Source organism: Gopherus evgoodei, chromosome 1 (genome assembly GCF_007399415.2).
Source record: "Gopherus evgoodei ecotype Sinaloan lineage chromosome 1, rGopEvg1_v1.p, whole genome shotgun sequence".
Classification (NCBI taxonomy): domain Eukaryota; kingdom Metazoa; phylum Chordata; order Testudines; family Testudinidae; genus Gopherus; species Gopherus evgoodei.
The window spans coordinates 45,279,414-45,302,066 of record NC_044322.1 but is presented as its reverse complement, the minus strand read 5'-3'; the positions used below and the strand labels follow the sequence as shown (position 1 = coordinate 45,302,066).

The 22,653-nt window shown below is 45.1% G+C and overlaps 1 protein-coding gene across 4 annotated transcripts in view; it reads right to left on the bottom strand.

Annotated features, from left to right (window-relative positions):
• Window positions 1-22,653, bottom strand: part of PDS5B (PDS5 cohesin associated factor B) — a 261,481-nt gene that overhangs the window by 65,798 nt on the left and 173,030 nt on the right. For all 4 annotated transcript variants that reach the window (XM_030563149.1, XM_030563141.1, XM_030563158.1 and 1 more), the window contains 5 exons: window positions 20,379-20,539; window positions 14,287-14,410; window positions 13,349-13,507; window positions 12,534-12,602; window positions 6,932-7,068 (listed from right to left, as the gene is read on the bottom strand). In XM_030563149.1, coding sequence (XP_030419009.1) covers window positions 6,932-7,068; window positions 12,534-12,602; window positions 13,349-13,507; window positions 14,287-14,410; window positions 20,379-20,539 — 650 coding nt within the window. The remainder of the gene's footprint in view (window positions 1-6,931; window positions 7,069-12,533; window positions 12,603-13,348; window positions 13,508-14,286; window positions 14,411-20,378; window positions 20,540-22,653) is intronic.

Sequence of the window (22,653 nt, the reverse complement as noted above, 5' to 3'; positions counted from 1 at the left end):
CTAGTGCTCTTTTCATAAATACTTAAGCAATATTGTATTTTGACATTTAATGCTTTATTTAGATCAAATAAAAAACAATGTTAAAACAGCGTGGTGTGGCAGCTTTAACTTAAATTGTTTTAGTTTAGCTTATTTTAATTAAATCTCAAGCTTTTCTAAAGAAGTATTTAAATTTAAAGGGTATTATTATCAAGGTGAATAAGCCAAAAATATTTCATCTGTACACGTGCTAACATTGTATGCATAAAGGAGTATAGTTGCTATGTAGAAGATTTACCTGGAAGCTAAAAAATAAAGCATTGAAGCCAACTATCCAAAGAAACTGTATCTCTGAGAAATATCTCACCAGTTGCAGTCTACCAAGTTTCTTCAGCCATCTGCCGCATGGTTTAAATGGAAAGTGGCTACTGTCCAAGTGTTTTCCATGTGGCGCTCAGACTGGAACCAAGTTCCTACCTACATATGACAAAGTCTGGACTTGGCGACTTTCAGAGCATGCTGCAAGGCCCATTTACCTATACTGTCCGTAAAGAAGTGGGGCTGTATAAGTGTAAGTGAGAAGAGAGAGGTTAGAATCTTATTTATGGTAGATAGGAGATTCTCTTGCCAAGATAGGGACAATCTTGAGGAGGTGACTGAGGAAGAAACCGACCTCAATTGCAGAGTGTGTGCATATCCTGGATGGATACTGTGATAGCAGTGTTTGACACAGTTCAAGACCCATCTGGAGAGCCTTTGGGCTGATATATGACTGTGCCTTTAGATCTATTTGCAATGGAAAGAACAAACTTAGGAGATTTCCTAAAAGCCTTTATCCTGTCCAGGTAGAAGGCCAGAGCTCTTTTAACATCTGGCATGTGAAGTATGGCCTTTCTGTTATTGAGGTGAGGCTTAACATGAAATGTTGGGAGGTGAATTAGTTGGTTTATGTGAAAAGATGAGGTCACCTTGGACATGATCTTTGGGTGTGGCCTCAGAGTAACCTTGTTGTGAAAGAAGACTGTAAAAGGGTGGTGCATCCATAAGCTTGGTTATCTCTCCTATTCTCCTTGCCGAGGTGAGAGCAACTAGAAATACAGTCTTCACTGATAGGTTTGTGGCCATAGGTTCAAAGGGCAGTCCAGTCAGGCTCTTTAAAACTGAGTTCAGGTCCCATGTTAAGATGGGATGTATGGATTGGGGAAAGAGGTTCGCTGTGCCCTTCAGGAACCTTTTGGTTTGAAGTGTGAGAAAACTGAGTATCAATCTGTTTGTTGATGCAAAGTCACTAGGGCCGCCAGGTTTACTTTGAGTGAACTGAGAGAGAGCCCTGACTTATTGAGAGTCTGTATGTAGTCTAACACTGCAAGGAAAGTAGCAGATGCCAGGGTAATTTGCCTGGAATTGCACCAAACTTGAGACTTGGTCCACTTTTCTAGCTTATTACGATAGGTAGCCGATTTCCTACTGTTTATTAACACTTCCTGTACCTCCAGAACAGGAGCTCTCTCTGTGTTGGAACCATGAAGGAGCCAGGCTTTGAGCCGGAGTATCCACAGGTTCAGATGGAGAGTGCATCCTTTGTTCTGCAACAGAAGGTAAGGACTGAGTTCAAGAGGGATCGGTGGACAAGTCACCAGCTGTGACAGGTACTGATACCATCTCTGTTTTGAGCAGCTGGGAGCAATCAGTGTCTTTTGCTTTTTCTCTTTTTATTTTTAACAGGACCTTCAACAGCAGAGGGAACGGTTGAAGCCATATACAAAACCCTTATCCCGTGGAAGGAGGAGAGCATCCCGTAACGAGTGCTGGCCAAGACCTGTCCTGGAGCAGTAGCATGGGCATTTCTTGTTCAGGTAAGTGTCAAAGAAGTCTATCATCAGTGTCCCTCACTGACAGAATATGCTGTGAAATATTGCTGGGCTTATTTCCCGCTTGTGGTCATGTGAAAACTTGCACCTGAGGCTGTGGCTACACTGGCGCTTTACGGCGCTGCAACTTTCTCACTCAGGGGAGTGAAAACACCCCCCCCCGAGAACAGCAAGTTACAGCGCTGTAAAGCGCCAGTGTAAACAGTGCCCCAGCGCTGGGAGTGCGGCTGTAAGGTAGTCCCCATGGGGAGGTGGAGTACCTGCGCTGTAAGGTAGTCCCCACGGGGAGGTGGAGTACCTGCAGTGCTGGGAGAGCTCTCTCCCAGGGCTGGCACAGTGATCACATTCGCACTTCAAAGCGCTGCCACGGGAGCGCTCCCGCGGAAGCGCTTTGAAGTTGCAAGTGTAGCCATACCCTGAGACAGCCTGCTGTTGTGTTCTGTGCTCCCGGCAGACAGGCCGCTGATATTACAAAATTGTGGGAAATGCACCAATTCCACAGCTTTAGTGCTTTTGCACAGAGGGCAGATGATCTGGCAAGCCACTGGAAGATTTATGCAGTACATGTACGCAATGTTGTCTGTCATGACTTTCATGTGTGTACCTCTGTCCAGTGGAAGAAAGTAAGCACAAGCATTCCTGACAGCTCTGAGTTCAAGGAGGTTGATGTGGAGAGTCACCTCCGCAGGTGACCATTTGCTGTGAGTCATGAGGTTGTTGAGATGGGCACCCTCTGAGGGAATATGTCCATAGTGAGAAGTGTCAAGGCGGGGAGGAGAGGGAGAACTGTGTGAACGGGAGCCCTGTGCAAACGTCTGCTGGGTCTTTCCACCAATCCAGGGAGTGTTTGACCCTAGAAGGCATCGAGTGAGGTGTGTAAACGGTCTTTGTTTGGCTTGAAAGACAAGCACGACGTTTACAGGCACGAGATATTACAAACACACCAGCCGTCATGTGCCCCAGAAGCTGGAGGTAATGTCTGGTCAGTGTTTGAGAGCTGGTTTGCACTGTCTTTAAAAGCAAGGACAGGCTGTGAAATCTGTGCTGTGGAAGGAGCGCCTTTGCTTGCAGTGAGTAGAGATCGGCCCCTACAAATTCCAAGCATTATATTTAAGTTAGGGTCGATTTTTGGACATTAATTTGTAGACCCAGTTTCATAAATATGTCCATAGTTCCATGGGTGGCCTGTAGAGCTTCGAAGGAGCCGGCCCTGAGGAGACAGTTGTCTAAGTATGGGTAAATGATGATCCCAAGCATGTAGGTGGGACAGCATTACACAGAGGACCTTGGAGAATACTCTGGGAGCCAATGAGAGGCCAAAAGGGACTGATACAGCAGTCCATTCGATCTCAAAGTGCTGTCTGGAGCACTGCTTTGGCCACTAACTATCCCTCGTTGATAACGGCTCAGAATTGTTCCCACTGTGATTCCACTAGATGATCAATAAAGGTACTGAATTTAGCATAGTTCATGTTGTTGTATTTTGCTGTTAGGGCTTGGTAGTTTGCAATTCTGAATTGCAAAGTAGCATAAGAGTAGGCCTTCCTCCCAAATAAATCAAGGCACCTTCAATCCCAATCATAGGCAGGGGCGGCTCCAGGTCCCAGCACGCCAAGCACATGCTTGGGGCGGCAAGCCGCGGGGGGGAGCTCTGCCGACACCGTGAGGGCGGCAGGCAGGCTGCCCTCAGCAGCTTGCCTGCGGAGGGTCCGCTGGTCCCGTGGCTTTGGCGGACCTCCTGCCCGCCAAAGCCATGGGACCAGAAGACCCTGCGCAGGCAAACCGCCGGAAGCAGTCTGCCTGCCGTGCTTGGGGCAGCAAAATCCCTAGAGCCACTCCTGATCATAGGGAGTGGATTTGGGAAGATGTTAGCAACCACAGAAATTCACTGCATCAATAACAATGGAATTAGGCAGAGGGTGGGAGAAAACAAATTCCGTATCCCAGGGGAGGAGAACATAGTATTTTTTATCAGTCTGTCGGTGTGGTCGATGCTGACATTTGCCATATGAGCTTAGCTGGATCCAAATGGGCCTTGTTGATAGGGAGGGCTAGCCTCAAGGAGGAGGGTGAATGGAAAATACCTTGCAGCTTATGGTGAGTGTATTACCTCCCCGAGAGGTATTTGTATGGTATTTGCCACTCTCTTCATAAAATCTTGGAAGAGCTTAAAATTGTCTGTCAGATGATGAAGGGGGTATAATCATCTCTTCTGGATGGGAAGAAGAGATGTAAGAATGTGGTACAACATCATCCTCCAGTTCCACTTCCTGCTCCTCCAGGATCTCCTCAGGAGATTCCGAGGCTCTAAATGCAGCGGTTGTGGGAGAATGCCTCAGAATCTTTCGGCATGTGACACCAGACATGCAAGAAGGCATGATGCCTATAGGCCAACCATGGATCCCATTTGGCCACCCCTGGATCCCAGTAGGGCCACTGGGGCAATGGGAAAGTCTTGTGAGGCTGAGCTCCTGGCTGGTCATGGTAGGAAGGAGGAGCACAGTAGGAGTGATGAAACAGAACCTCCTCCTGGTCACTGTCCAAATCTCCACTGAAAAGTGGTGGAGCTGACATGGAAACTGGAGGTGCACAGCTCAGTGCCAGTGGTGAGCCCCAGGCCTGAGATCTGCTCAGTACCAGGGCCCCGGTACCAAGCAGAGGAGACTCTGGTGTCTCAGGTACCATAAGGTCCTTAGAAAAATCTAAACTCCTGTGGTGCCGCAGTAATATCTAATGTCAGTGGTTGCTGGCATTGAGTTGATGGTGCTGAATGGACTGGAGACCTGGGCAGCAGCAAACGATCTGATGATGGCTGTCTCGCAGTTGCCTGTGCCGGGGGCTTCTGTACTGGAAAATTTGCCCAGAGGTGGTACAGTCTACGCCCCTGTCCCTGACCGGCAGTACCACTGCTTTGGTGCCTGTGCCCACAGGGTCCTCAGGCATACCAAGGGTGTCTATTGCACCCTATCCCACCCAATCTGTGAGTACTGTGTTTACATACCTTTGATACCAAAGAGACTGAATGTACTGGATAGCAGCTGGACTCCCAGCGGGGAGCTGAGAGCCCAGGTTGCAGCCTGGCTCCCAGTAGGGAACTCAGTGCTGAGCGAGAGCCCGGGCTCTCAGCCCCCACACTGCCCTGTTAAGTCGATGCAAGCACTCCGAGTGAAGACATAGACAGAAGGAGGGTAGTGGGGTCATGGAAAACCACGGTAATTACTGCAGTGGCTCTTTGTCGACTTGTCTACTTAAATTTGTAGACGTGCCCTAAGAATAAAAGCACTAAAAACCAGCTAACATCACATTTCTAAAGAAATACAGTATCTGTAAATGGACTGCTAATCACTCCATCTTTAGCCAGAGGCAGCTGAAAAGGAACTAAGAGTGAGTCTCCCCTCAAGGTAGAGCATGAGGACATGAGCATGCATGTGCAGACCAAATGGACACTGCTACAAAGATTTCTAATTAGAAGCGCAAGAACGCACATACGCCTAAAGTGGAACTCCCATTGGGATACTTCTTGAAGAAGAATTACTACTAATTAATTTCTTCCCAGACAGACTTCTATATATGGGTCATATGATGGTATTTTAAATTTAAGAGTGTTATGATTATTTACAAGTTATACTAAAATGGAATTCTCAGCTTGAGTGCAGTGACTAAAGTTAATATTTTAAAGTTAAAATATTCTATTTTGCAATTTTTACCCTCTGGACTGGTCTGCTGTTTGATTTGCATAATCATTGTACAGTTATTTAACTATATACCAAACATGCAAATCTCTTTATTTTGACTACTGTAATCCCTCTCTGCTCTCCATTGGTTTCTGTAAACAGAATTTTCAATGTTTGCCAAGAACAATGATGGTGAACTTGGCTCCTCACTTGTGCTTGAAGAAAGATTAAAAAGTTTACACAAAAATAAACATTAGCAGTCAAAGCAAATGGGCTAACAACCAGATTAAACAAATTGTTAAAAAGCTAATCTTTACTTATTTCCTCCTCCTCTTCATCCTTATCTCCCTTCCTAAAAGCAGAGTGCCTTCAACTACACATAAAGTGCACCACAAGGTAAGACTTTTTAAATTTTGTTTAAAGTCAGTTTAGAAGGAGAAAAAGGAGAAATTGTGCAATTTTTCCTTCCAGTATGAAAAGTAGTTCAGAGTAGAAGGATGAGAGAAAAAGTAGAGGAAAAAGCACAACAACTCTTTACTATGATTTTGAATTATATTTATAGTAACAAAATAAATTTGAAGTTGCGTGGACTTTTTATCTGGGAATTCAGCCTACAGTACCATTACCTCATAAAAAGGTAAATTTTATAAATAAAGTACACATCTCTACCCCATATAATGCGACCCAATATAACACGGTAAAGCACTGCTCTGGGGGGGGGGGGCATGTTAAGGATGGGAGGCGGGTGGGCAAGCGGGGTGAGGAGGCAAATGGGGAGGTGAGCAGCAGGCAGGAGGGGGATGAAGAGGCAGGCAGGCGGGAAGACGGCAAGCAGGAGAGCGGTAGTCAGGAGGATGCGGGGAGGTGCGCCAGACAGACGGTGAGGAGACTAGCAGGGAGGCGAGCGGCAGCTGGGAGCGCTGGGCAGACGGTTAGGAGACTAGCAGGGAGGCCCCACACCTCTCTAGGGACAGCTCCGACACACTGCTCTGAGCTGCATGGTAAGGGTGCCAGCCTGGGGCTGAGGGGTTGGATAAGGGGCAGAGGGTCTCGGGGGGCAGTCAGGGGACAAGGAGCAGGGGGGCTGGATGGGTCTGGGATTATGAGGGATCAGTCAGGGGGCGGGAAGCAGGTGGGGTTGGATAGGGGGCGGGGCCAAGCTGTTAGGGGAGGCATAGCCTTCCCTACCCGATACTACACTGTTTCACCTATAAACACAGTAAGATTTTTTGGCTCCCGAGGACTGCGTTATATCAAGGTAGAGGTGTATAACATATAACCACACATCCCAAGTGCCTTTAAATTCTTCTTCTCCATACAGTGCGCATTGCCCCTTCTAAGTTGCTGAAACTGTTGAGCAATTATATTGTCCGAATAGATGGTTTCACTTAATTGCCAATGGTATACCTAATTTTTCCCTGTTCTGTCAAGTCTCCATCACTGTGCAATATTGTTGTTAGCAATCTGAGAGTAGAGGTTCCTGATTTACTGTGGTTATTCTTCATTCCTAGCAACCATCGAACCATCATCTTAATGGCCTGGATCTGAAAGAAATTTTCACAAGTAGTATGTTAATTACGCTCTGCAAACAAAATTTTAAAATAATCTCTATAGTAGCCTAATCACTTAACAATATCATCTTCTCAAACACTTTAATTAGGTAGAGAATATATTCCTCACAAGCATGTGAAACATGCATTCATCATCATTGCAACATGCATAGTTTCTAAATTTTCTTTGAATCTAGTTTAAAGCCCTCATCTCTAGGTTGCTGAGTCAGTGTGTGAAGATATTCTTCCCCTTCTTGGTCAGATGGACCCCATCTCTTCCCAGTAGTTGTCCTGTTCAGAACAGCATCCCATGGTCAAGGAAGCCAAAGCCCTACTGTAGACAAGATCTGTGCAGCCATGCATTTATCTGCAGGATGCACGTGTCCCTGCCTTGGCCCTTACCCTCAACTGGGAGGATGGACTGGACTGCCACCTTTGCTCCGAACTCCTTCACCCTCACACCCAGAGCCCTGTAGTCATTGCTGATCTGCTCAGGGTCAGACACGGCAGTATAATCAGCACTCATGTGGGTGAACAGCACAGGGTAGTGATCAGAGGGACAGATGAACCTCAGCATCCTTTCTGTAACATCTTCAATTAGGGCTCTAGGCAGACAGTACACCTCCCAGAATATCATGCTACTGTCTGAAATGGCAAGCAGACAGCCTCCTCCTCACAGAGCAGCCAGTTCTCCTCCTTCCTCCTATGCTCCTGTAGTCACCTGTAGCTCGCTAGCATACTCCATCTTGGATGTCTCCATGTGGATCCTGTCAATGAAGTTCTTATGCTCCTGATACGTTTGCAGATGAGACACCTCCTCCTGCAGCTCTCTTACATGCTTCCTAAGGGGCTACACCAGTGATTCTCAACCTTTTGTACTGGTGACTTTCACACAGCAAGCCTCTGAGTGCGACCCCCCCCAATAAATTAAAAAAAAGTTTATATATTTAACACCATTATAAATGCTGGATGCAAAGCAAGGTTTGAGGTGGAAGCTAATAGCTGATGACCCCCCATGTAACAACCTCACGTTTGAGAACCCCTGGGCTACACCAACAGATACCTCTCACTGAAATAAATTTAAATAAAGGGAGTGGAGTCTCTCATCCTCACTACTATTGTGAGGTTTTGGGTAAAATACAGATAGGTGGGCTGTTTGGTTCAAGTGAAATTGGAAAGAACCTTGGGAAGAAGCCTGGGATGTAATCTCAGATAAACTGTCTCTGTGAGAGATAATATAAGGTGGGGGAACTATGAAGTCCCCAAGCTCACCCATTCTCCTGGCCAATGTACTAACAGTTATGAAAGCTACCTTCACGGTTAAGTGTAAGAGGTAGCAGGAAGCCAAGGACTTGAACGGTAGGTTTATAAGTGCCAACAGCACAGAGTTCAGGTTCCAAGCAGGCATAGGTTTTAATAGCAGCAGGAATGTTCTGATAATGCCTTTTAGAAACTTTACTGTTGTGGGGTGGCTGAAAACTGAGCAGTTCTCCATTAGAAGATATAAGAGATTAATAGCTGTTAAATATACCTGTAGTGAACTGACAGATAGGCCTGACGAGTTCAAGGAGAGCAGATACTCCAGGATAAGAGGAATCCTGGATTCCTCCCGAATCCTGCTGACACCACAAAGAGAACCCCCTTCCACTTGGCAGTATAGTATCTTCATGTAGATGATTTCCTGCTTTTGAGAAAGACTGGTTCTCCTTTGACCAAGACTACTCTAGGTCTGTTGCCCATCCAAGAAGCAGGCCACCAGATGGATGGATAAAGGGTTGGGGTGGCTGGTGCTGCCTCTGTTTTGCAACACTAAACCCAGAAATGGCTGTAGCTAAATGCAAGGGTGAGAGGCCATCCGCAGGATCATCATGAACCAGAACTGCCTCAGCCCCCATAGTGCTATTAGAATTACTGCTGCCTTGTCCTTCTTGATCTTCTGGAGGATGCAAAGGAACATGGGGGATAGGAGGGAAGGAATACAACAGCGGCTCCGACCACAACACTATGAAAACATCCCCTCTGGAATTACATCCTGGGCATCCCAAGTGCAGTAGCCCAGGTATTTCGTTTTTCTGGGTTTCAGAGAGAGATCCCAATATGGAAATCTGCATTGCCAAAAAATGTGCTGGATCACTGAAATGTAGAGCTCTCACTTGTGATCCTTGTGAAAATGCCTGCTAAGGCTGTCTGCTAGGGAGTTCATTTCTCCCAGTAAGTGCACATCAGAGAGGGCGATCAGATACTGGATGCACCAGTTCCAGATTTTGATCCCTTGAACCCTGAGCTGAATGGTCATCCAGGTGCATTCCCTATCCCAGTAATGACATATCCATCATAAGTGTCTTCCTGGGTCGGGCTGGAGCAAAGGGAATGTCTATGCAGACACTGGCATTTGTCTCCCAGAAGGTGAGTTTTGACAGAATACCGTGAGAAGTGAGAACCACTTGTCCAGGGAGGCTGTGCTCAGAGCTACACATTCCTCAATCATGCCTGGAGGCATTGAGTGAAACCTTGTGAAGGGGGTCACATAGGTGCAAGAGGCCAGGCGGGTTAACATGACCAGACTGTCACTGGGGCTATGTCTAAGCTGAGAAATTAAGACTCATCATGAGGAATCTGTCCTGAGATAACTACGCCCTGTCTGCAATCGAGTTCAGATTTATTCCAATAAATTATATCACTCTTGTGAGGGTTAAAGTGGACTATGCTTGATTTACCTGATTTACTCCCAAGGAGTGACGCAGGTCAAGTAAGGAGGTGATTGCTGCCTGGACCTTCTGATACGACTGTCCCATGAGCTGCCAGTCTAAGTAGGAAAATATTAGGCTGCCCTGTAAGTGCAAGCAGACTGCTTACCACAGCCATCACTTTTGTAAAGGCCCTCTGGGGTGTCAAGAAGCCGAAGAAGAGCACTCTCTATAGTGTGGGGCCCACCGTAAAGGAAATGCTGTGTGAAAATACATGTCCCTCATATTAAGAGCTACAAGCCACACTTTCACTGAGGGAGGGGATTACTGCAGCCGAAGTAATCATCCTGAATCTTCAATGGCAGATGTCTGAAGTCCGGGATGGGTCTCCAGGCCCTTTCTTTTGGGGGATTAGAAAGTATTTGGAGTAAAGACCCTTCTCCCTCTGTTGGAGTGGTATGGGCTTCTATTGTTTCCAGCTGGACTAGGGAATCCAGTTCTTGTCTGAGAATTCTCTTCTGAGAGGGGTCCTGAACAGGGAGAGAGAAAGGGTGATTTGGACAAGGGGCAGAAAGGACTCTGTGTAGCCACTTGAAATGATGTCGAGGACCCATTTGTCCGATATGACATGCTGCCACGTTGGGATGAAATGAGCAAGGTGGCCAAAGAATGGGGTGAGAAAAACTGATTCTGGATGGACTGGTTGACAGCTCTTGAGTGACCCATTAAAATGTCTACTTGGTAGATGACTAGGTCTGATGAAGACATTATACATATGGAGATATACCTATCTCATAGACCTGGAAGGGATCCCGAAAGGTCATCGAGTCCAGCTTCCTGCCTTCACTAGCAGGACCAAGTACTGATTTTGCCCCAGATCCCTAAGTGGCCCCCTCAAGGACTGAACTCACAACCCTGGGTTTAGCAGGCCAATGCTCAAACCACTGAGATATCTCTCCCCCATGGTAGTGTTGCAGTGTGTCTGTTGTCCTGTAACCTCTGGCATCTCCTCAGAGGCTCACAGAAAGGCTAAGGGGTCAGTCAGCATCTATGGGGCAGTGGCTTAGAAAATTTTCTCCAAGATGCTGGGGAGTACAAGTCCAAGGAGCAGAAGGTGTCACAAGAATGAAGTAATTCATCAGTCCTCAAGGCCTTCACTCCTATCTCCTTTATTTTAGGGGATGGGATGACAATTAGCAACGGAATAGTTAATGTTGGCATAGTAGCGTCATCACTGTCCCTTAGAGAGATCACACTCCAGTGAGAGTAAAAGGCAACAGGGGATTTCACCTTTTCCGGTCATTGCTTCAGTCTGCCTGACAAACCTGACATTGGTTTACACTCAGTTCATGTTTGAAAGGTTCTCTCTGTAGTTATGGGACCTACAAATTTCATTTTTAAAAAATGAAAGCTTACATTCTGCACACATTTCAGTTAGTCAGAAGAGCTATAGAAATATATCATGCAGGACAGATACATCCTGTGAGACATGTTTGACACCTCTAGTGTAGAGGATGCAGCACAATACACTGAAACAGTGGGTTACATATGCACGTATATTACATCAATAAGCATAGAAAGGAAAAAGATATAGCAGGTTATTTCTGAGAGGCAGTGTGGCTAAGTAGATGGGATTTTAACCTGCCATAGTAGAGAACTAGGTTCTATTCCCAGAATATGTAAACTGTTGCAATGAGGCATTGCTTAATAATAAAAGATGTGAAAAACGAAATGTCTTAAAATGTTAATGGTTTTAGGTGAGCCGACATCATCAAGCAGGGAACCAGGAACACAAGCCACAGGAGTGAAATGGCACTAAAAGGCAAACAAAAATGTTAGATACATAAGGAATGGCAAAGCAAATACTACTGAATATATTAAAATACCATTATAAAAACGTATGTCCAGCTTAATAAAATGATTCCACCTCATAGTTAGTACTGCACTACAGAGTTGTGTAAAAATGCTTACAATTTGGCGATTGCATTAATATTGTTTAGCTCAAGGATTCCCAAATTGCACTACGTGTACTACTGGGGTACATGAGCTCGGTGGAATGATATTCTGTAACAGGGTAGTCTGTCCCCTTTAAGCGGCAGTGGGGCCCAGGGCTAGTCAACTTTTATTCTATGACATGACCCATGTAGGGAAACAGGTATTCTAGACAATAGAAGACTAGCTGGGGAATAAGAGCCAGGGTGTTAATGAAGTAGCTATCTCCTTAACATGATAAACCCCAGCTGCTAAGTGACTCCCAGTATAGGAGACAGGACAGACAGCCAGGAGAGTAGAACTCCAGAGAAGTATCAAGTCAGGAGAATAGGATGGGATGGGAACAAGAATCAGAAGGGAGACAGGTGAGCTACGGAAGCCAGTCTGAATCACAAGCCTGCCTCAAGAAGGATACATGTGGGGCCCCTGAACCAAGGTAAAAAGTGTGAAAAACCAAGAGATGTTTCGTGAAGCAAGACTGGACCTGGCTACTGGTGGGCTGGGAAAGCCCACTTAGATGGATTATGGCAGAGCCCCATGAACGAGACCTGTGGAATCCCAAGAGGAAGGAGTTGCGAATCCAAGGCTACTCTGACAAAATCCTTATTTTATTTAAACCAGACATTTTTAGTTTTAGAAAGATCATGGGGCAGATAGATGTGAAGGAAACATACAGAAAAGAATGACAATTATTAATAGTAGCTTTAGGTATACAGACATTAATTCACAATTATTATGACAGTGAATATACATGAAGAAAAAGTTTTAAGAGCTACTTACTTTGACAAGCGTTTCAGGAGAAACTTCCTCATCTGGAACCCAAAGTTTAGTTGTCTTTTTCCCAGGAAGCTAAATCAAATTTTACATCTTGTTACGTTTAGTTTATTATACTATTATTAACAGGATACTATACTATTAGTAAAGCCTACTATAATCTTATTTGCTTCTGCTTGCTTTTAAAGACAAACAGCAGCATTCATTGGTTAACTATTTTGGAACATTAGGACATGTATTCGCTTCTGAAACAGCCAGTTTAATCATACTGAAAAAGTGTTTTTTTTTTAAAACTTATTTCATTTTTTTATTTCCTAAGAGAAAGCAATTGCTTTAAAGCATAAGCCAAACTGAAAGTTAAATTCTTGTGTTTACAGATCTACTAATTATTTCAAAATTGGAATAAAACCTTCTTAAAATGTCAAGTTGTTGGCCCAAGCACAATGGAGGAAATCCTGACCCAGCTTGAAATCAAACACAAAAATCCCATTGACTAAAATGGAGCTAGGATTTCACCAAGCGGGTTTAATATTTTTAAGAATTAGACAGTCACGTGCTGTGATCCATGAAAGGAAAAATGATTCTACACTATTGGGGGGGGGGGAGGGGAGAAGATGAGAGAGAAGAAAGCCCTCTTAGCCCTTATTACTGCATACATTTCCAGTCAAGTTAAAAATATACATGTCAAAACACCAAAATCTCAAGATGTATATAGACATGCTACTAACTTTTATAACTAATTTTCTATTTCCTGAATATCTTATCAAAGGAAAAAAGTCAATTTCTCAAAAAAGGCAGAAATAGTTAAAAAAAGTACTTACCCTGTCATTCATTAGCAAATCTTTAACAATAAAGGTGGCTACCAAGGATTTCAAAGGGGCAGCAAATTGGTCTGGGGCCAGCATGGCTATATGGCCAATAGAAACCAATGGTGTAATGAGATGTTCAAGGTTGCTTGGATCAAGGCTCTTATGCAGTGGCTAAAAGATAAATATAGGCAACAAATTCAGATCATACTAATTTAATCAGTTTAGCTATACTAGAATAGTACTTATTATTGAACACTAAATTCCATTCAATGAAAAGTTTCAGCTGCTACTTCCAACAATGTGTTCTCTCTCTCTCCCTCCCTCATTCACACATAACTCTCCCCCACCCCAAGCCTTACAGGAATTATGAATTCATTAGATTAATAGATAAATTTGTGTGTGTTAAATTGATGTCATATTCCAGCCCTCAAAATTACTTTTCAGTAGTGGACTGATTCTTCTTTGAAAAGTGATTTAAGAACCTTCGAGATGAAAGGTACTATAAATGTTAATTATAAAGGATGCTGAACACAAACCTCCATCAGTCCCATTTAATCCCATATACCGTGAGCTTCCAATGAAAGCTAATGATATCCACTGTTCGCTTTCCAAATACAAACTGAACCATCAAGGACTGCTTGCTCGAGCCAGTAATCTCTACAAGGTAAGCATAGATCCTCTACCAGAATCTGTTCAACCAGCAATATTGGAGCCCTTTAATACGACCTCCACTGCACCAACAAGAACTATTGATTTCAGATTGAAGGGAGAAAGGAAAAAAGTTAATTTCCAAGTTCTATGTCTTGGGTACTGGGGAAGGACTGATAGTGGTAACTAATCTTGAAACACAACACTCCTTATTTTAACAAAATAATAAAAATACAGAGGCATAAATATGAATACGCAATATGACTATTAAAAGAAAAATAATTAAAACCTTTTCTTCTTACCTCAAATATCTGTGCGAACTGTGTTTCTTTGCTGGAAAATATTGCATGGATGCAGTGAATGGCATACTTGGCCTGACGAGGGGGGCCTTTTTTAGCTTTGTGATGCAAGACTGGGAGCAAAGCACTAAAAATAAAAAGTGAATACCTTTTAAAAATTCTAAGTTTGCTACTTTACGTGCTTTCACAATAAAGCTATACAAAAGAACTTTCTTATTTGTACAAATGACTGGAGGACTCCTTGGGAAATTCAGTTTTTTCCCTGTCCTTCATCTGGCTCTACAAATGTTCTACAAACGTTAAATATGAAAGAACATCTTTCCAGCATTACAAAAGTGTTTAACTTAGGAAACAGGCTGTGGTAACTGAAGTACAGTAATATGGATTTAGTTTTCAAACATGCACACTATGTATCCATAGCCAGAGAATTTGAAAGTACACTTTTACCTCAATATAACGCTGTCCTTGGGAGCCAAAAAATCTTAATGCGTTATAGGTGAAACTGTGTTATATGGAACTCGCTTTGATCCATCGAGTGTGCAGCCCCGACCCCCGGACCACTGCCTTACCATATTATATCTAAATTCGTGTTATATCGGGTGGTGTTATATCGAGGTAGCGGTGTAGTAATGTCTGTTGGTCTGCACACACCCCCTTGGTTCACCTCATGGTTTTCTGAGGTGATAAAGAGATGGGTGGACCAACTGCCTCTCCAGTTCCTTCTCTACCACAAATTGAACAGATCCAAAGCAAATGGGAAGGAGAGTGGGAAGTGGAATACAAAAAGGCGCTATACATCTCAAAGAACCTCCAGTTACAGCCAAGTAACTTCCTCTTCGTTTTTATGTGATGGTCCCTATTGTATACCACTGAGGGTGATTAACAAGCAGTACCTCAGACGGAAGAGGGTGCAGGGATGAAGATGGAATGGTTAAGTGAAAGACAAAGTGTGCTGAAGTGGTGGTGCATCCTGCACCAAGGTGTAATGTGTAGCAAAGTTGTGTACTGAACTCCACAAGGTTGTTCTGGGTATGTCCCCAAGAGGGATGCCATTGAGGGAGGCCATGGTTGAAGCCTGGGCTCACATGGAATGAACCCACACCCAAAAGTGTGGAGGAAGTCCTGATAACTGATAGCAGAGCATAATGCACCCTGAAATCCACTTGGAGATCCTGTGTGTGGAGACTGTCACAATAGCTGAAAGAGCTACAGGTCAGGCAAACAGTCTAGGAGATTTCCTGATCGGTCTTGTCCTCTGCAAGAAGGCGGCCAAGGCACAACAGACAGAGGGAGCAGAGATGTAGTTCCTCTACTGAAGTGTGAAGGTTCAGAAAGAAAGCTGGTAAGAAAGTGAATGGGTTGATCAAGATGAAATTGAGAGATGACCTTTGGAAGAAATGTAAGATGCAAGCACAGGGAGATTTTATCTTTATGGAAAGTGGTAAAAGGAGGAGCCGTCATCAAGACCCCAAGTTCACCAACCCTTCTCACCGAAATGATAGCAACAAGGGGACTCTAATAGAAAGGAGGGACATAGAGCTCGCTGCCAGCAGCTTGAAAGGCAGTTTCATTAATGTGGACAAAACTAGGCTGAGGTCCCACTGGGGAGTGATGGGTTGAACAGGCAGGAAGGTTCTACAGGGTGTGTAAAGAGTGCCCTTCCATCAGGGGAGGGAAGGAGTGGAAGGAGTCAATTGCTGCTAAGGGAACATTGAGAGAGAGTTGAGGGCAAGACCCGACGCCTTCAATGGCAGGAGGAAGACCAGAAGGAGAGGTATCCTCACCTTTTCTGGGGAAAGACCCTTCCATTGGGCCCAGGAGTTGAAGCATTTCCACTTGGCCTGGTAGGAATGCCTAGTGGACTCTTTCCTGCAGCTGGAGAGGATGTTCTGCACCTCTGATGAACACTCCCATTCTAGAAATTATGCCCTTAAAAAATGGATGCCCATGCTTTGAGGTGAGGTGTTTGTAGACTGGGATATCTGATCCTGCCATTGTGCTGCAATCAGTAGATCAAGGAAAGAGGGAATGGGAATTAAGTGATGGGAGGACATACGGAGGAGGGTGGGAAACCAGAACTGTCTGGGCCAGCAGAGGTGATTAGGCTGATTGTTGCCCTGTGTTGTCTGATCTTGTGGAGTACTCGTGGCAGGAGTGGAAGAGGAGGGAGGGCGTAGTTGAGCTGACCAGCGAAGCATGAGAGCATCATCCCAAAAGTCAGGACCAAGATCCCCCCGAAGCAGTATGTGTTCCATTTGTCGTCGATGGGGAAAGCAAAGAGGTCTCTGATTGGAGTTGCCCCACTGGTCGAAGATGTTGTGCACTACAGTGTAGTGTAGTTCCCACTTGTGGTCAAACACAAACAATCTGCCGAGCATGTCTGCAATCACATTCTGAGTCCCCAGGAGATAGGCTGCACATAACAGGATCTGGTGGGCGATGCACCAATTTCAGCAGTTGACCACCTCTGCACACAGAATAGCAACTTGGTGCCTTGTTTGTTGATGTAGTAAACGGTGGTACTGTTAAATATAAGAACATGATGGGAAGGATAAACGGGAGAAATGCCCAGAGTTCCAGAATGTTGATGTGTATCCTAGATTCCCAAGTATGAGGGGGTAGCCATGTTAGTCTGTATCCACAAAAACAACAAGGAGTCTGGTGGCACCTTAAAGACTAACAGATTTATTTGGGCATAAGTTTCGTGCATGCAGATGCGCGGCCATGCATCTGAAGAAGTGAGGTTTTTTTACCCATGAAAACTTATGCCCAAATAAATCTGTTAGTCTTTAAGGTGCCACCAGACTCCTTGTTGTTTTTCTAGATTCCCAAGAAATCCATATTCCTTAAGTCATGTCATATCACACGTGCGCTCCTATCCTATAAGGGACCTATTAGTGATGATTGTCCTGTCCAGAGAGGAGGGAAGAAAGGGAACCCCTATGCAAACCTGCCATGAGTTCATCCACCAGTGGAGGGAAAAGAGTACTGAGGGTCGGGGAGACTGTCAGCATAAGATAAATGGTATGACACGTGGGTGAGTAAACTGTTTGGAGACATCTGGATGCAGCAAAGGTGGAGGCAAGCGAAGGTGGTAACATATGTGCAGGAGGCCATGTAGCAGAGAAGAAATAGGCAAGTCCTGGCCATGACAGAAGGACTGCTGACTATGGAGGCTATGAGTTCTTGCAGAATTTGGAACCTGTTCCTTGGTAGGTATGCTCATGCTGTGACAATCCAGGGATTGTGTGGAGTCCAAAGTTGATTTTTCAATGTTGATGCTGACTCCAAGGCAGGAAAGGAGTCCGAGCAACATGGAGGTTGAAAGTTGAGCTTTGCATCTGGACCTCACCACCTAGGAGCGAATGGCCAAGATAGGGAAATACAAGGACCCCATAATGCCTGACCTAGGCTTCCACGACGGAGAAAATCTTAGTGAAGTCCATGGCAACAGCGGTAAGTCCAAATGGAAGTACCCTGTATAGAAAATAGTGCAAGCCAACAGTGAACCTTAGGAACTGTCTATGGATGGATGAATGTCTATGTGAAAACAAGGATCCTACATATCAAGAGCTGTAAACCACATGCCTTCTTCTAATATACATATAGCCAGCATATGGCAAAGTGTTTTAGTTGACTCAAAGATGGCATCATTGATTGGCAAAGCAACTCTAACTGGCACTGATGAGTGAAGCAGGTCACACAGTTTATGCTGAGTGTTTTGGATCTCCTCCAGGGGAACGTGCAGCTCTCCTGCCACTCTACATAGGAGATCCTGGAATTGGAGACAGCCTCTTTCTATGATGGTATATCAGGTGTCGCTGGCCCTACGCCCTCTCTGTTCCTTCTTGCCAACAACTCCAACTTTTTCTCAGCCTGTTTTGAGTTGGGCAAAATGGAGGAGGTGGTCTGCCACAGGACCTTGGCTATCTTGAAGACCCGCTCATACACAAGCAGGGCAACCCAAGCAGATGTAGTGGTTGAGAGAAGGTTGAAGAGAGCGTCCTCCTGCCCCACCATCTCTTGCACTTCAAGCCACAAGTTCTAAGCCACACGCAGGGGAAGGGCTTGATGCTCCCTAAAGCCATCCGGTGGGCCAGCTCTAGAAGATCCTGCGATTGCCCCACCTGGGGACAAAGAGGAAGACTCAACTGCTGATGGGGGTTCTGAAGTCTTGACCACTGTCATAGAAAGAGGCTTTGGGGTGGGCACAAGTTCCACCGCCCAGACCTCAGAACAGGCTTCTGGTACTAGACCTGAGGCAGGTAGGGCCGCTGCCAAATGTTCTGTCGTGGCAACTGAGGAGCGCTGTGAAGGAGGCATTGTCACAACCTGCACACCCCCTCCCGCTCCATTAAGGCCACTGTGCTGGCCACTGGCTGTGCAGTGATTGAGGTATCGCTGAAGAGGGAGCGGGCTCCAGTGCCTAGTGATGCCGATGAGACCGTGGTGATGGGCTGAACCGGCCCTCCATACCGAAGGAACCCCCTTTCGGTGACTGGGAAGGAGCAGTAGACGCCTGGTCATGGCTACTGGTGACCACTGACCAGGCATAACTGAACGGTAACTGTCGCATGGAGGGGAGGACTGGTACTGGGAACATTCCCACCATGCTGGTGATCAGGACCGATCCCTAGATGATGATTGCTGAGAAAGTGAATGGTGCCAGGAATAGTAAGGGGAGTCTCGCTCCTGTGCCAGAGAGAGTAGCACTGCGGAAATCTGGGAGCTTGCCTGGGCAACCGATGATGTGATTGGGATCTGCCCCGGGATTCCCAACGCAGCAGTGAAAATCAATGCCTTCTCTCCGGCAATCAGCATTGTTCCCCTGTCTCCTGAGCGGTCTTTAAAGGTGGGCTTGCCCTCTTGGGGAGCCTTAGCTGGGTCCTGGGGCACTGGGGTCATCATCAGAGCAGGTGGACACCTGTGCTCTCTCTGCACCATGGGAGCCTGGGATGATGAAGGTGCAAGCAGGAGTGCGGATCCCTTACTGCTCCCAAGAGTCGGTGGCAGACCTTTAAGGGGGCTGGGCATCCCAGCTTCTTTCCCTTCTTCCTCGGCACTAGCGATGGCGAACAGAGCCAGGAAAAGTCGGGTACTGGCGATGCGCTGCACATGGAGGCCGAAGCACTTGGCACTAGCTGCCTGGATGGCTTGGAAGCTGGGCAGAGTGCAGACTCCATCAAGGGAGTCCTGAGGCCAATGTCTCACTCTTTCTGGGAGCGGGGCTGAAAGTTTTTGTAGATCCGACACTGCTCCTTAACGTGTGACACCCCCAGACACTTAAGGCAGCTACTGTGGGGGTCACTCAGAGGCATACACCTGCTGTAGTCAGAGCAGGGCTCGAACCCGGGAGACCGGGGCATGCTCGGCCTGGGGGAAAGTCCCGCTGAGACCCTAACCACTAACTAACTAACACTTAATTACTTAAGATCTACATAACACCTACTTAAGACTAGTAAAGCTAACTATATACAACGGCCTTAAATCTCGAAGTTCAGAACGGTAAACAACCACTAGCTCTTCCTAAGCAAGAAAGGCGATCCGACTGAGCACCATGGGCGATCAGAAGGAACTGTGAGGGCATAGGGCTGGTGGCACCTGACATACCATGGCATGAGCACAGCACTCCACAGGGCGCCAAAGATGGCCCTATGGGCACCGCTAAAGCTAAAATCTCCAACTGCCATGCACGTGGGCGCATGCACACCTAGAATGCAATCGACATGAGCAAGCACTCAAAGAAGAACTAATGTACATTACTGCTTCCAAATTCTCCAATTCCAGACGCATGGTGTGCATGCATAAACACTCTGTGGAATACAATAGGGACCATCACTTGAAGAAATATTGCTTTTCACATATTACTTGTACTTCTACCTTTCATCAGTTAATGCATTTAAGTTTATTTAAACCGCACTACTCTTCTTATTAAAAGCCCGAGTGCTCCAAACTTTTCTTTGAAGTAACATTTTTTTTTTTTTTGGAAGGAAAAAGAAAGATGTTTAATATGGCACTTCCATATGAATAAAATGTAACACTTCTAGAATTCCATTTAATAAAGAACTTAAACAGAATAGTATAATCTAACTCACGATCTGATATGAGGAAAGTCCTCTTCAATTTTACTTCCTGTGTTTTTGAAAATTTGTAATGCAGCTTCTGCCACCTTTTCATCATCCATTTTCAGGCAAGCCAGAAGGGATTCAAAAGTTTCAGCTGAATGGAATGAGATAGGGTGTGTAAATGACAGGACCTGCAACAAGAAAGTGACAAGTCACATGTTATCTAAAAAAAAACCTCCCCGACACAATTGTTTAAATGATCAAATGTTATTATCTGCCATATTCTGAACCCTTAGAATACACTGTAGTTTTTGGAAAAGCAATCTCACTTCTCTGTTGAAAACATTCTTTCCCTCCATTTCTGCTCAACCGTCTCCCTCTGCCCATGGTCTTAATAATGGTTATTTGCTTTCCCCATCCTCAGCCTCCCTTCACAATCCTTTGATTATGTTTTTTTTCCTGTGTCCAACAGTGAGGTCTCCGAAAACATTTTTCTCTAAAACCCTTTACACTGCCAATGCCATCCTATTCCATTCTGCTTTGCTACCTCCTTCTCTCTTTCCTGGCTCTTTCCCTTTTATCTCAAAGAACAGACTATCTCCGACAGTAAAGAAACACTCTACTTGATCCTGCTTCATTCTCTATTGCTGCCTCTTCCCTTCATCGATTTCAGTAGGCTGTTGATTTTTTGGCGCTTCAACTTCCTTCCCTTCATATCTGATTATGTCCTCTCCACTTTGCTAAAACGCTCTTCATGAAAAATCACTAATGACATGTTTTTCAAAACTGTGCTTTTTCTCCATATTTCATGATTTCTTTGTTGCCTTTCACATTGCTGACTCACTCTCTCTTCCTTGGGCTTCTGTGGACTCTATGCTTTCCTAGCTCTCCTTCAGCCTTGCTCAACACTTCATCAGCATTAAATTTCAGTGGATTCTCTTCCTCCTCCCTCTCTTCTTTGTTGATATTCACACAGTTCAATTCTGTCTTAGATCCATCTTTCTCCATTTTCTTCCTGAGCGACATCATGGCTCCTATGGTTTCTTACCACCTCTGACAACAAGTCAAACCTATCCTTTCACCCCTGACTTCTTCCAACTTTGTCCAGACATGTACAGATCTTCAACTAGGGATGTTAAACACCTACACTCACCCTTCCGAATCCTCAAATTCCCATATTGTTAAACCAGCTGGTCTCAAATCTCTGCATAATCTGGGCTGTATGTTCTGCAGATTTTGCATCTTTAACTGTTGGAATCCAACTGTCAATTTTTGGTGACCCAGAAGACCTTCATAAACTTGAGACTGTACTCTACAGCATTAACGTATTTGATGCCATAAACATAAAAGCATAAGAATGGCCATACTGAATCAGACCAAAGATCCATCCACCCCAGTATCCTGTCTGCTGACAGTGGCCAATGCCAGGTGCCCCAGAGGGAGTGAACCTAATAGATCAAGCGATCTCTCTCCTGCCATCCATCTCCACACTCTGACAAACAGAGGCTAGGGACACCATTCCTTATCCATTATGGCTAATAGCCATTAATGGACTTAACCTCCATGAATTTATCTAGTTCTCTTTTAAACCCTGTTACAGTCCTAGCCTTCACAACCTCCTAGGGCAAGGAGTTCCACAGGTTGACTGTGCACTGTGTGAAAGAATTCCAGGAAACTCTACAAAGACACACTGAAATCATGACTTAATAAAACTGATGTGGACATTACAAGCTGGGAAGAGCAAGTGACCATCTGACTCCAATGGCACCATATCCTTTATCAGGCAGTGACCTGCTTTGAGAAGTGCCTTGCCCTCGAAGCTGAAAGGGGAGAGAGGAGGAAGGAAAAATAAATAACTTCTTCCTAGCAGGCTGCTGGCCTGCCACAAAATGTTTGTAGCTACTGTGGGTGGATTTATAGTTCCAGGATCAGACTCCTGAGTCATCTCAGGACCCATATGTAAATCCATGGTAGAAATCATCCTCAAATTGAGGGATCGCCAGTCAGTCAGTCAGTCAATCCAAACAGTACCCTGATTGCAAAATTATGCAGCAACACAAGACAATACATATGATAAAGGTGAAAACGGTTGCACTAATGTGTGTGTGCATGTAGAATGAACAGGACAAAGTTCTTTTGGTCTTATTCCTAAGTAAAACAGAGGTGAGGGATGGAAGTGCAGGCAAATGCGCACTCCAACAGCTATCCAAATCCTCCAAAAGAGAATATTTGGAATTTTAAAATAAAATTTAAGAGAATATATAGCATGGTATATAAATATCCTGACTGCCTTGTTATTTACATC